The sequence below is a fragment of the Corvus kubaryi genome, unplaced genomic scaffold, assembly GCF_017639235.1.
Source record: "Corvus kubaryi isolate FWS band 111438036 unplaced genomic scaffold, C.kubaryi_AGA036_p1.0 37398, whole genome shotgun sequence".
Lineage (NCBI taxonomy): Eukaryota > Metazoa > Chordata > Aves > Passeriformes > Corvidae > Corvus > Corvus kubaryi.
In genome coordinates this window covers 35,006,573-35,021,744 of record NW_024581137.1, presented here as the reverse complement: position 1 = coordinate 35,021,744, position 15,172 = coordinate 35,006,573, and the positions used below count along the sequence as shown (strand labels likewise).

General features: G+C 39.6%; 2 protein-coding genes across 3 annotated transcripts in view; one reads left to right on the top strand and one right to left on the bottom strand.

Moving 5' to 3' along the window:
* LOC121671667 (probable acyl-CoA dehydrogenase 6) overlaps positions 1–2,348 on the top strand; it is an 81,473-nt gene extending 79,125 nt beyond the window's left edge. For both annotated transcript variants that reach the window (XM_042043699.1, XM_042043702.1), the window contains one exon: positions 1,521–2,348. In XM_042043699.1, the coding sequence (XP_041899633.1) occupies positions 1,521–1,608 (88 nt within the window). In that variant the 3' untranslated portion in view covers positions 1,609–2,348. The remainder of the gene's footprint in view (positions 1–1,520) is intronic.
* Positions 2,349–2,507: 159 nt separating this feature from the next.
* Positions 2,508–10,053, bottom strand: BET1 (Bet1 golgi vesicular membrane trafficking protein). Its single transcript, XM_042043705.1, has 4 exons — positions 9,863–10,053; positions 6,312–6,427; positions 4,314–4,370; positions 2,508–3,775 (listed from the first exon to the last, which is right to left on the bottom strand). Exons 1-4 carry the CDS (start codon positions 9,879–9,881, stop codon positions 3,620–3,622), a joined length of 348 nt encoding a protein of 115 aa, XP_041899639.1. The 5' UTR covers positions 9,882–10,053; the 3' UTR covers positions 2,508–3,619.
* Between the last annotated feature and the right edge of the window lie 5,119 nt (positions 10,054–15,172).

Sequence of the window (15,172 nt, the reverse complement as noted above, 5' to 3'; positions counted from 1 at the left end):
CATTTATGTGCTGTATTAATAATGCATTCTGGATAATAAATCATCAAATAAATAATAATTTATCAATTATCATAATAAAATGATATAAATTATCAAACCATACGCATACATTAAAAAACTGATATGCAAGTTTACTTTACTATGTCCTCTTCCCCAGCTTCCTTACAGAGTTTCTGGCAGGATAGTTAATCCCATGGTTCTGTTTTCTTAGGATGAAAGCAAGTTTCTTTCCCAGAATAGGGCTGGCTAGATTAAAATCATTTGAGTCTTTTGTCATCTTAATCCGCTTAAATTAGGGGAAACCTTCTGTCCTGTGTCCCCAGAGGAGAGATCAGCATTAGTCACCTGGCTGTAGATTCTGTAAGAAATATTCCTTATCTCACCCATAGAGACCAAAATATAATTGTCAGCAAATTCATAAAGATACACACAAGCACAAAACATATGAAAGGTGTTCTGGTTTTTTGAGATGTGTCTTTGTATGTGACAGCCTGACTTGTCTGTCACACACACCACCAAAGCCAGATCTCCCCACTGCCTATTTAAAACTTCATATAAACAAGCCCCACGTGTCCAGGATTCCTGCTGCAGAGGATTTCTATTGACATCACAGAGGAGTTCTGAGGATTAGTTACTTGCTGTTGCTACAGTGAAGATGCCAAATGCTGAGCATTGGCAGGGACTTTCTGCAGCTTGATAAAGCAGACAGCACTGCAGCAGTAAGAAGCAACCTACCACTGTTCCAGGTCTGCTGCCTTCAGCAAGGCCCATAGGAAGGTGGGGAATCTTCAGCTACTAAGTAGAGATAGTTTAGAAGAATTGTTCTGGTAGTTTTATTGGTGGTGGCTTTTTCTTCTCCCCAAAGGAGGGAAGAAATTTGTGAGTAAAACTGCTCAAGGCTGCAGTAGTTTGCACTCTGGCTAGCACAGGGAACTTAGGCAGTATGTTTGGGATGACTTAGTGATGGTAATGGCAGGTTTTAAACGAGTGTGATCAGAAATATCAAATCAAGAGTAAATATTCTTGAAGCAGCCATTCATTTTTAAAGCACAGAAGCTTTATAGACTATATAAAACTATACCAGAATACTATACAACACTACTATCTAATACTAATAAGGCTTTTACCAGATCTTACATAGCCATTAGGGAAACCAGGATTGGTTAGAAAACCTGAATGGAAATTGTACCCTTTCTGTACAATTCTCCAGTAATTCACGTGCTGGTTGACTCTTCTACCACAGTTAAGCAAATTTAAGTGCCGCAACGCTTTTTGCTGCTGGCCCTGGAAAAGCTCCCTCCCCTCTTACAGGTCAGCTGCAGGCTTAGGCACCTACAGGTTTGGAACAGGACCAGCGGGGGTGTTGTGGGAAGCATCACAGAGCACCTGCCCAGGAACCAGTGGATGAGGTGTTCTGCAGGCATCTGGCATTTGCATGCAATGTGTAAGCAATTCTGAGCAAGCTGTCCACCATCAGAACAACATGCAAATGTTTAAATCTATCCTTTATATTTCTGCAGAGACTTAAGATTGGTGTCAATAGGAGGTGGCACAGACGAAACCATGCTTTCCATCATATGCAAATACATGGAAATACTTCCAAGATAGTGATGCATCTCCACTCTTCCTTGAAAATTAAGAAAGCAAGAGCATGACTGGTGCTGCACACTGAAGGTGACAAGCAGCCAGTACGCTTCAAGTGGAAAATCGATCAGTAATTTTGCCATCAAAATGCACATCAAGGTCTTTCACCATTAACATTCTGTGTTCTCCAGTGTCAAATTTTTGTTGATATGAAGCACTCTGAAACCTTGCAGCCTCCTGCATCCCATTTTTTCAGTAGGTTACTTAAGTTTTCTAATGACCCATGCTAAGCACACAGAAAAAAAATGTGTTCTTTATCAAGCTTTATCTACACTTTAGAGCATCTAAACTGACAATTAAGAAACAGAACTTCCATATGAACAAAGCTATGTAGCTTAATCTAATTTCAGTATAGCTTTGCTTTCAAGATCAACAATTATGGCACAAATGATTCTCTGCCAGAATCAAACCCTAGAACAGTACCTTTCCTCTCAATTACAGGTACCTTCCCTATCTTTCCCTCTTAGCAAGCAATCATCAAAATAAGCTCTGTCATCTTTGCCAAATCCATATCAATTTGTACTACACTCTGTCATGGATTTTTGGTGATTGTAGTGGTGTTAGATTTTTATTTGCAGAATTCTACAAACAGCTGTTTAAATGTATCTGAAGCTTTCAGAGGCCTGAACTTCAACAGCAGTGTACCATGTTTTGTGCATAACTGTTAAAGAAAAATATTAAAAATAAACATGTTAATATGAAAACTGTGTGGTAAACTCTTCCTAAAACAGCCATTTAAGCTGGAAGAGGCAGCCTGTATTATTGACTATAAAAATAAAAATTGCCCCTTAAATACAGCACCGTTTCCAAACAAATACGCTGCTATTCTACAGTAGAAAAAAATGTATATAAACAACACTAACTAGGATAATACTACAGGACACTTTATTTGTAAGTGCATAATTGGTTATTAATGGCAACACATTATACAGTATTTCTAGAAAAGTTTTCCAAAATTGTAGATACAATTTCAATATCTAGGAAACTTAATTTTTTTTGAATGTTAAACTCAGCAACGTAATAGCCTCAATGATTAGAAACTACTTGGTGAGCCAAAACTAAGTCTTCAAAATAAAGTACCTTACTGTGACTGCACTTCCAACAAATGCATCATAATATACTTTAATATAAAATTCAAAATATCTGCCATTGTATTTCAGACATCATGCACTGTAGATTTAGAGACTATCACTAACTGAAAAGCAAACATACTAATGGTAAAAGTCCAAGTGATTCAATGGAATCATTAAGTTTTAAATACTTTAAATATAAAGAAAACATTTGTACTGTGTCCATATTGGTTGGTCCCAATGATGAAAGGCATTTGCTTAAAAGAGCAGATGTGTAAACATGATCTGTCACATTTAAATTAAAAAATAAAAATCAGTTTTAAGTAACTTCTCCCCAGAACATGTAGTTTAAGCTACTTAAACAGTATCAGATCTAACCACAAAAGTAATTTTTGGGGGTACCACTATTACACTTGTTAGCTTCAGGCCAGCCTTTTAAAAATCCACAGGCAAGACCTAGTTAGAAAGATCCACATATTCTTCATGTCTTTGCAACCTAGGAAATTACTATATGCCTGAAACTGGAGCTCTAATTTAGAGCATGGTCCAGAATGAAAAGCAGAATGAAAAATAAAGCCTCGAAATTTTGCAATTACTTTATATTCAAATAACCATTGTTCTTTGAATTTTTTCAATCAATTCTAAAAACTATTTTCCCCCTAAAAAAAAATCTATCATGCTATGCTAGCAGTTTCTGCATATTTATAAATTATCCCCCCAAAACAGGGGATGATGGAAAAATTCTGATACATTAAGAAAACGATATATAATTTCGCATTAATTGTTAATGCAATTTACAACAATTTCACTGTGTTTTACCAACAGAATGTGCCACTTTAGATCAATGTCTTCATCAACTAAGGCTACAGCTGAAATTACACAATGTAAACCAGAGGTAACATGCATCACCTCAGTTTAATAATCCAGTATATTACAAAAAAAACAAATAATGAAAAGAGCATCATGTAGCATAATAGCTTTGTCTGGCTTCCTCTGGAGAGTGTTCTTAGTCTGCCCATAGTTGCACCTAGAAGTCCACCCGTAGAGTCAAAATCATTCTCCTACATTTTAAAAAAAACAAACAAGCAAACAAAACAACAAAAAAATGTCACTCTGAGAAAAGAAATACCCTTACAGCTTACTAAGTGTAGTTTTCCCTGTTTTTTCAAAATTTCCAAAACTAAAATTATTTTAGAGGCAAAAATTATCCAAGAAAAACTTTCACAGTTTTTTTTCCATATTTTTTTTCCACAGTTTTTTTCACAGTTTATCCAGTGCTATTTTTACCCCAAGCCAAAGCAAAGTGTAAGCAAAAAAGGCATTTGCCTTTTTAATGATACTATACATTTGCTAATTGAAAACCAATACTCATATCTGAAGCATGAAGATCTTGGTTGTGTCTTAAAAGTAATGTATTTGCACACCTTATCTTTTTGAACAGAAATACTGATACTGTTGACAAATTAGTCACATATTACAGTCAACAATAAGCTGTCAACATTTTAATACAAATGTTCACACTAAAAGACAGGATGCTTTACATTATTAACTTCTTAATTCTGACTCATATTTAAAGGAAGCTAGATATTCAACACTTACCATTTCTGATAACATTTTATTCTGGTTTTTAACTTCTGTTCCAATTTCAATGGAAAGCTATGAAAAAAAACCCCAAACAAAATAAAACAAGAAGTATTAAATATGAGTAATCAGTTATACATAGATTAGAGAACCCAGCTGAAAATACATGACATGACTAGCATTTCCCCAGTGAAAGCAATACCTGATATTTTCAAGAAACAAAATAACATGCACAGTGTTCTATCAATAACCCTTAAGGAAATAAAGATTTTTCATCTGACTAGATGAATCTCAAGAGTCAGAGAAAGTACTCAGTGCTCCTCTTCCCCTTTTCCAGATAATCTCTTACTTGAATTATTGCATGGACTTTTAAAAACTCAAGATCTAGTCAAGTCTGGAGTATCAATTACCCATTTCCTGGAACAACTGTGAAAATTGCTGGCACACAGCAGAAAGAACCACAAGCATTGGTTTGACTCAGTGTTGCTGGAGTTGACACTTGTAACCAGCAAACACGTCTCTTTTGACAAGCTGCTGCTGTGCTATAAATGGGACTTTCTTCAGCGAACTTGTGTAGCCCTTCTCTACTTTGTGTCCCAGAACAGAAGGGTGCTGCAGGACAAGGAGGAAAGCTGCACAGGCCAGGGACAGGCAGTCCTGAGACAGTGACCAGGGCCAGCAACAGCCCGGGCAGCAGCCTGAGACAGGTCTCAGGTGAAGCCAGAAAGTGAAGTCAGGTTAGGGTTGGAACCAGGGAGGTATGAGACCAGACACAGCTGGAGCTGCAACACAGCTGCAGCACCGCAAAGGTGGGAGCCAGCCAGAAGAGCCTTGGCTTAAAGCAGCTCTGGAGGTAAACGGGAGAACTGGCACTGAGCCTGACTCTTAGCAGCTTTTCCTCTGACATCAGCACACTGGCCTTGAACAACCTGCTCAACTCCTAGGATGGAGGGAAATGCACTCCATGCCCCCATACTTTGGATTAGCCAAAACCCATTTGTTTACACGTCACAACTTGAATCTCATTATCTCATACTGGTGCATTTCAATCAAGAGCGAAACTGATTTTACATGAGGCTTCTTGGAAGGTTAGGGGAAGGCTATTCCATATACAAAGATTATCACATTGCACTAAAAGATGCAACTACAGAAAGAGCTCCTTTGGGGCACCATGAACTGCACTGTTGACATATACAGATTTTGAAACATAACATACCACTGGAGGAGACAAGAAATGAAATTTGATAACAAAGGTCAAAGCTTTTTTTTTACTCCCTTGTTTTATATTCTTATTCTAAACTTGTTTAATTCCTCTTTGAGACTAAACCAATTTTAATCAACAGTATTAGCAGTAAGACTTCAAGTCAGTTCAGGCCTAAAAATTCACTGGAATGTACTTTATAAAACTTTAAGCTTTTAAGAACAAGAAACACACACAACTTTAATCTCAGAGCTGTCTTTCAGTCAGACTTGTTTGAAAGAAGTCCTAAATCTCTGAAAGGAATTGGTATCATCAGAACACCAAACTTCTCCTTCAGAGGACATTAGCATGCTATTTCTAAGAGCTGTTTTCACATTACATTTTTTTTTTTGACCGCAATTCCCATTTCCTGTTCCTGTGCACCACTGAGGGGTAGGAAGTAGAGAAAATTGGGAGTGAAGTTGAGCCCAGTAGAAAGGGAAGGGTAGTGGCAAGGTGTTTTAAGACTTTATTTCTCATTACCCCACGGATTTGACTGTCAATAAATTAATTTCCATAAGTCAAGTCTGTTTTGCCCACAATGGTAATTGGTGAGCGATCTCTCCCTGCCCTTGATACATGAACCTTTAATCATACTTGTTCCTCCCTCATCCTTCCACCTGAGGAGTGATAAAGCAGTTTTGGTGGTCACTTGGCATCCAAACAGGTTAACACATCGCAGTTCTAAATTTCTGTTTTAAACTATTCTACTGCTTCCCTTATTCAGGTAATTGGATTCAATGAATGTGACGATACCACTGTAGTTAAATACGTACCGATTTAATGGCACTGACTTTCGTACGCAGACTCTCTGTTAACCTGTCATTCTCTTCTTCATAAACACTGTAACCACTGTTGGTATAGCCATAGCTCCCTGCAGCTGCTGCATCACCTGTAAACACAACAATCAGTAGTCAGAGACAGAAAACACACTGGAGCAAGTGTTCTGCATGTTCCTGGAACAGGGACTCAATCTTTTTCCAAATGCAGAAGTTACCCTTCAATATGCAAATAAAAGAAGAGAAACTGAGGAATGGCTGTAATTTTTTTCCCTTGATAATGTTTTCAGATGAGTGCTATGGAAATCAATCCAGGCATTACATGGAGATGGGAATGAAGCACTGAGGCCATTACACATGGTAAACCAAACTGAAAATAGGAAAGACCATTCTCTAACAAAGACAAATATCACTCGATCACACATTTAAAGGAGAAACTATACCATGATCCTCCCATGAGTTTCTTTACAAACAAGACCTTAGAGCAGAAGTCAGGCCTCTGAGCAGAGCACTGCTGTTTCAGTCACCATTCCACAGTTCTCACTCCTGCCTGTGTTTTTTGGGTGATGGAGCTTCAGGACTGTCATCCAGACAACTGAGTCAGCACAGTATGCAAGGCAGAAGCGAATGAAAGCTGCTCAGCCCCACACCTTCACTTCCTCCAACTTCTAATAAACATCTCCTACAGACAGCAGCTGGACAGCAGCATGGGTAGAGGAGAATTAAAGTCATGTCCAGTTGAGACAAAAATCAGTCATAGACCTCAAATCTGAGAACTGAAAACAATGCAGAGATCAAGACTTAGAAAGGCAACCAGAAAAGAACTACTATAAGCTTTATGATAAAGACCCCACTAGATTAATTCAACTAATAATGCAGTTATAACATTAAAAAATATTTTTCAAATATATATAAATATTTTTTTGCCTAGTCACAATGGCACACTTAAATTGAATGCCTTTTAAATACACTTTAAGGATTTTTGTGTTTAGGTAAATTTTTTCTTTTTGAGGTAAAAGGAGAGAAGAGACACCAACCATATTCACGTTGGGAGCTCCATCTCAGAAAGCTTCATTGTGTGCTTGGCATACATAATATTAATATTTTAAAATAGAGCATTACAATGCTATTTTGATGATATAATTTTGTATTTACCCATTAAACCATTCTTTAGATCTAATAATGAAGATTTTTTCATTTGTATGTTAAGCTAATGACAGATCTTCAACAAGACCGAATTACAGAATCTTCTGAGTTAGAAGGGACCCACAAGGATCATCCAAGTCCAGTTCCTGGCTCTGCACAGGACCATTTCCAAGAGTCACACCATGTGGCTGACAGTGTTTGCTTCTTGAACTCTGCCAGGCTTGGTGCTGTGACCACCTCCCTGGGGAGCCTGTTCCAGAGCCCAACCACCCTGTGGGTGATGAACCTTTTACTGATATCCAACCTAAACCTCCCCTGCTACAACTTCAGGCCACTCCCTTGGGTTCTGTCACTGGTCACCACAGAGAAGAGATCAGTGCCTGCCCCTCCTCTTCCCCTCACAAGGAAGTTGTAGACTGCAATGAAATGTATGTTTTTATTTCATCCCAGTGAGTCAAGAAGCCTTTTCTACCCTGACCTAAATTAAAAGTACCAATGCCTAACACAGAAATGTGACTAAAATGTTGTAATTTAGAGAGTCAGGGTTGTTCTCACTGTGTCTGATTTTACAAGTGCATCTAACTACAGTGCTTCCTACCAAGTGACCCATGATTTTGATTATGTTTGTAAGTTAATATACCATACAGCTTCATGCCAAAACACTGAAACTGGGTCTCTTAAATGGACTGTGACAATGCAGACATGAACAAGTGCCCCAAAGCTTTTCAACAGCACAGCTGCTTCTTTTCACGTCATAGGAAGCACAAGGAAGAAGCCTGGCTACAACTATTCATGGGAAACACAGAAACTTCAGTGTGGCAGTTCTACGGGCTCTCCTGCAACACTGCTCATTGCCATGTAACAGGGACATGACCAAACATAATTGCAGGCTAAGAGAGAGGTACCAGGTAGCTGGTGACAACTGCAGAGGTGCTGGTACCCAGTTTCTATTTCCAACTTACCAAATAAAAAATAGTTCTGAAGTGACGGCTGAAATGCGAAGGTAAAGCAGAATATTTTACTGCAGCTGGTAACAGACGTTTGAGCTTTCTGCTTAGCCTTCCAGAAAATTTTTTTAAAAAGCAGTTTCAGGATGATCCTTAAGGCATTGTTTGCCAGAGACAGCCTAGAAGCAAGCATGCTCTTTCTTCAGAACTCCTGCATAAACATCCATTACCTCTTCAGAAACACCACACTGAGCTGGGTGGCCTCCACTCCAGCCTCTCTCAGCTCACACCCAAGAGCAAGCTGTCAGTCTGACAAAGGAAAGGACTGAAGACCTAAGCACTATCAAATGCCCACTTTTTAATGATAAACATCCTACAACCTCTCTTGATCAACTAAGAAGCTTTCCCAAGACTTGTTTGATTTCATGAAAATACTACTGCACAATACAAATCTGAAGTGTAGGAGTAAGTCTAGGGTAGTGTCAGACACACCTGGTTTAGCCCTAAATATTTTGTAGGAGGAAGCCCCAGAACTCAGTCATACACTTCCGAAGCGCACACATCTCCTAAGCTATACAGTGCCGTCACAGCACCCACATGGTTGTAGAACATGATGTGGGAGTTCAAAGTTTCCTTATAGTCATCAGCATGACTGCTGGCTGAAAAATGCAGCCTGAGCTGCTCAAGACACTCAGCAGGAACTCTGCAAGGATTTCTCAATTTGCACCAGATTATATCTGTAATAAATTTATAATAGTTGGGATTATTGGCTTTTTACTCCCCAAACATGGCAGGAAAACATACAGAAGTACTAAAAAAAAGAAAAACCGAAAAACAAAAAAAACCCAACAATTTCTGAATTTGGAGAGGACTTGACTGAAGAGCAACAAATCTGCCCATCCATGGGAACACATCTAAAACTAACATGGTGTTAGAACAACTAAACAACAGCACAACTAAATAGGGCAAAACTATTTACAAGAGCATGTAGTGACAGGACAAGGGAAATGTGTTCAAATTGAAAGACAATAGGTTTAAATGCAGTATTAGGAAAGAATGCTTTACTGCGAGGGTGGTGAGGCGCTGGAACACCCACAGAAGCTGTGGGTGCCTCATCCCCGGAAGTGTTCAAGGCCAGGTTGGATGGGGCTGTGAGCAACCTGGTCTAGAGAAAGGTATCACGGCATGGGGGGTGGACCTAGATGGTCTTTGAAGTCACTTCCAAACCAAATCGTATGATTCTATGATAAACCACAAACCCTAGTGCTGCTCCGTAAATCCAGCTGGGCCAGAAGGAGAGGCAGAGGTGATGGCCCTTCCCCGCCAAAGCTCCCGAGCTCTGCCGCAACCCTGCACCCACGGGCACAGCCCCTCTCACGCCTCCCCGCCCCGAGCCCTGACTGCGGCCGGGTCTGCCCGTGTCGCGGCCCGGCCCGGCCCCGCCGCCGCGCTTACCCAGCCCCGCGCGCCTCATGGCTCTGCCCTGAGCTGCCGCGGGAGGAGCGGGACAAGGAGAAGGAGGAAGAAGACGAGGAGGATGAGGAGGAGGCCGGGAGCGCCGCAGGAACACGGCGGGGCTCGGCGCGGCGGCCGCGGACCCTTCACCCGCGAGCGCCACGACAGCGCTGCGCGCGCGGCCCGCTGGGTGCGCGCCTGGGGCGCGACGGGACCGCGCGGGGGCTGCTGGGGGCTGTAGTCCTGGCCGAGAGCCGTAACGGACTACCAAAAAAATTAAAATTCAGTGCCGAGTGGAGATTTTCACTTCTTTTTTCCTCCACCGTTTATTTAGAAATAACAGGCATGCCACTTCAGCATACAGCAACTTGGATTGGAAACTTGAAGATTACATTCTTATTGAATGATTTAAATTTTGTTTGCAATGATAGTTTCTCCTTCATTCTTTAACCCCTTGCAATGCTTTAGCACAAATTAGTTTTGTCTGCTTATATGAAAGATGTGACTCATTCTATACCACTGAATTGAATTTATTTGCCAGGATGATGCCAGAAGGATTTATCAGCACTCCACTGAAGAGGAATCACCATGGAGTCCATACAGAGTTTGCTATTTCAGGTGTGGTTTAGTCCACTGGACTAAAGAAACTTCACTGTTTTTTCCAATTCCAACAAACTGCCTTATCATGAATTGCTTTGGTATGTATGTTCTTGTAGGAACCAGGACCTTCAGTATTGGGCCAGCACCCACTTGCACTGTACAAGGTATAGAAACACAGACCACACCTCCTTCTTCAGTGAGCTTGCGGTACAGCAGGAATCTTCACCTAGGCAGGCAGAGCTGTAGAAGGAAGAATAAAATAGTTCTGGTCAATAAGAAGGCCCATGGGATCCTGCTGGCATCCTGCTGGCATCCTGCTGACCTGCTGTGTAACTGCTGTATGACACCCCAAGTCTCTTTTTTGCAGTGCATAAACCCACAAATAATTGCAGCATTTCTTTTCTCTCCATTTGTCAAAGTGCATTTGAGACCTTAGTCTTGTATCTGTCCAACTTCAGGACAGACACTGAGAAGCTGCTCATTTATTTACTTCTCTGTCGCCTCTGGATGCCTCTGTCTCAAACAACATTACAAAGAGTAAAGTAACTTAGTGTAGAAAATGGCTCTTTATTTAATTTTTGATAATTTAAGGAGTTCATCCAAAATTTCAAGTACAGCATTATTTGCACATCCAAAACAGAAGAGAAAGCCAAGGAGATGAAATGAGCTGCAGAGCTGTGCCCTTTAGTGCTCACTGCAGAGGTAATCTCCACAGGATTCTGTCTGGAACTCAGCAATTCTTGCAGGAATTTGCAAGCTGCCATTATTGATAACCTGACACTTGATTTACAGCAGTTCAGGGAAATGCATCAGTTGTTTCAAAGAAGGGAAAAGTGCTATCACCAGATTAAAGCTCAAAGATTTAGCCCTTTGAGGTAAAACCATCTGAAGTTCACAGGTGCCCATTTCTTACCTTGCCAGGGCAAAGATGTCTCTTAAAGGATTACATGCTTAAAGCACCAAAATTTAGATGTTGCAAAATTCACAGGAAATGAATGGATTCTGAGAAAACCTTCTTCCTGAGTGCTTCAGATTTGAACTAGGGCTCTGTTAGGAGCAATGTCCTCATCATCACAATTTTTGAAGAGGGGCTAGTGTGACAGTCTATACAACAACTAAGTAATCAGAGAGTTAAAACTGAAGTTTTGGGATGCAGTAGGAAATGTCTTTTCCTAACAGCTGGCCTGACTCTCTCTCACTGTTAGGTGCAATTTTATTTACGTTTTTGTCTTCATACACCATTCGAGTAAATTATCGCATTTGGTGGCATTGCTATATGAAAATACTTGTCTTTATGGTATTTGCATATTATATGTCATCTTTTTATTTCCCACATGACTCACATTCCATTTTTCAGTAAATATGGATTTATACATAACTAGGTAAAATGTATATCTCTCTACAAGGATTGTAGTTATGATTCATGTTAAGGGGCTCATTTTTCATTTTTGCTTACATTTTCTGTAAAATAAAATCCCATTTAACCGCATGTAAGGTGTTCACAACTCATAGTGCTCAGATATATAATCTCCTTATGATGATGTGAAATAACATCTTGAGTCTCTGTGCAATTTATAAATAGCACATTTAATTCTATAGTTTCTTACAGCAAAGCATGAAAATGGTACTGACGTGAATAATGTTTCAAATCCATTTCAGTCGTACTGAATTTATGTTTTTTTAATACACTGGAAGTACCTCATAGGAGATTTAATTCTATAGATCTCCTGGCATTACAATAAGGCAATTGTGATTACATCTCACAGCAGAGGCTGGACACAGAGGTCAACTGGGTGTCATTAATATTCACTATATTTACATTACATTTCCATGGAACAGCTTGTATTCATGCTGATGATTTCTCAGAACAGGTCTGTGAAATAAATACAGTTTTTTCTGTTGAGGTGATTAACTGCACTCCTGTTGGCTTCCTGGCCCATTCCCTGGCAGCTCCCTACACGGAGCCCTGAACTCCTCTGCCTTGCAAACCGGCTGTGCATGGTTGGCTAGCAGGCGTGGCTGCAGCTGTTCCATAGCATCTGCAGTTCTTCCTGCCAGGAAGCCTAAATGAGTAGTCAGCAAGTGACTGACTCATCAATGTTTTGTTTATCAGTGACAACATACAGGAAGAAAAAGCATGTTAAAAAAAAAAAAAAAGCCAGCAAGCTTACCTGTCTTGTCAATGCTTTTACAGTCTTTTAATAGTAGCCTGCTACAGGTGTGTCATTGTCAGGGACCCTGCTGAGACAATGTGCATGTCAGACTCCTTTCCCCAAAATATTAATGAACAATTACTACTGTTTAAAAAAACACGAAAGATGTCTTTTATAAAAGAGGAGCATTCCACATGCCCTACCAACTGTCCTATCATTGCTACCATTTTTTTGGTTCTCATTACTGACTCAAATTAAACTTGATGAACACATTTACATAACAAACAGTCCATAGATTTCATTAGTGGATTACTCCATGACTCCACTGCAAAAGCAATAAAAAGGTAAAAAAAAACAACTCACAGGGAAGATGATTCAAAGAATCCTGTAAAATCAATCTTCCAACACACAACTGAAAATCCATGACTCTTACTAACATGATATAATAACGACATGATTTTCATCAAATTATTAAATAAGTAAAAACAATTTCAGTGTTTTTGCATGTTTAAAAAAAAGGGGTTTACAGTCTTCATTATTAACTTGCTACTTTCAACAATAATAGACTGTGAAAACAGCCTGACTTAGTCACAGGCATCATTAGCAAGTTGAAAAGCTGATATAGCATGGTATAGTGTTTAGTATCAAATATTTCAATCAATGTTTTGTTAAGCATTAGACTTCAATTATTATAAAATACCACTTGCTAATTAAGTCTTCATCCATTTGTACAATTCAGTAACAGCTGGCATTTCTAAATAAAACTAAAACATTAATGACATAGAAACAGCACTAGACAACAAACTATTCTAATTAGCCTCAAAATCAGCCTTCAAAAAGGAGAAATGTCAGCATCTTTCATCAGTATCCTTGTCACTTAATATCTTGGTTTGTTCTAAGACTATTTAGTGAATGAGAGCTCTCAAAATGCTTCTGTTCCAACAAATCCAGTAAGATCATCTAGGAATTTTCTCCCATGTTGTTAAGCTGAAAAAACTGATAGTGGGCTTGGGATGTCACCAGCCTTGTTCTTCCTGGTTGTGTTCTCCAAATAATGCCCTCAAGAAAACCAGATGCTGTGTAAAACCACACCTTCTGTAAGACTTTAAATGGCTGAAGGAGGCTGCTGCTCGTTGCCACCCAGTTTGTCAAGCAAAGAATTAACCATCCAAGTCACCAGAGGAATAGTATGTGCAGTCATCATTCAAATTCTTTAGTTATGAGACCATATGTAGATCACTGCAAGTACCAACAAACTTGTTGGTGTCACCCATCATGATGATTCAAAACTTTATTAAATACTGCCAAAGAGAACCATGGCTGTTTCTGGTCTTAAAGCATTTCCATCATAGATGGCACCTTCCTTCTGGAATAAAGTTTCGACTCATTTCATCTCATTTTGTATTCCAAATACTTCTTTTTTAAATGGTGTTATTTTAATAGGACAGTTATAAAATATCTGCCAAAGTAGCCTTTTAGTGTTTTTAGAAGATAACCAAGAAGATATCTACCTGGACAAGATTCTGAGAACTCCTGTAATCTTTTATAAAACCATGTTGCTGGGAATCAGAGGAGCTTCTTTGAATGTATGTAATCGTATTTATCCCTGCCTGGTCATCCTAAGCCTTTCCATACACAGTTTCAAAGGATCATTAACTGTTGCAGAGGGGATTACTGCAACAAGCATATTTCAAACCAGGAGTCCCGTGGAAACGAAGTATATATGGACAGATTCGTGGTAGATGTTTCAGAGATGTTTATTTCTCCAGCCGCATGGCCGGGGCTCTGCTCAGGAACTCCGCAGTCACGGGACCCGAGGGTCCTTGGCCACCCCGGGGAACCCAAACCAACCAATGGGGAATGAATCTGAGCAGGGGCAGGGAAACCCCGTGTCTCCCCCCCAGGGCCCCTCTCCCAGGGCTCCATGGCAGGGGAGGAGACCCCAACAATTAACACTTTGTAGCTATAAAGACTTCCTATCTCATAGCTTTGCATATGTGTATTATTACAGGTTGAAAAACCACATAAACCTATCTTCAGATTTTTCAACTCAGTAAATATGCTTAGAGCAAAATTTACAGTGTGTGTTTGTAAAAAGTTGTGGCGTAACACATTCCACACTATTTTCTTGTTCCTGATTTCAGTATCATCTCCATTTTACAGTCACAGGAGAGGTCCCTCAGGAAGCTTGGATTGTCAGACACACATCAGCAGTGAAGAACCACCTGGGTGAAAGAGAAAGAATATCTGTAGTTGCATCAGCAGAAAGTATCTAGTAAGAAAGTATGGTCTTTTTCACCTTTACAACACTTTTTAAACTGTAAACACTTTTCACTCTTTACAACACTGTTAACAGTGAAGGCATCTTTCTTCTCACTTTGACATAAGTTACATTAGGGAAGTATTGAGCTTTATTATTAGCTCATGCACAATGTAATTGAATTATAATTATTATATGCCTAATTGCTAAATACTGTGATTATTTGTATTGCCTCCTTCAGTTGCTTTTTAGTATCATAAACTGCTTTGGCTCCTGTTTAATTCTGCAGGGAACACA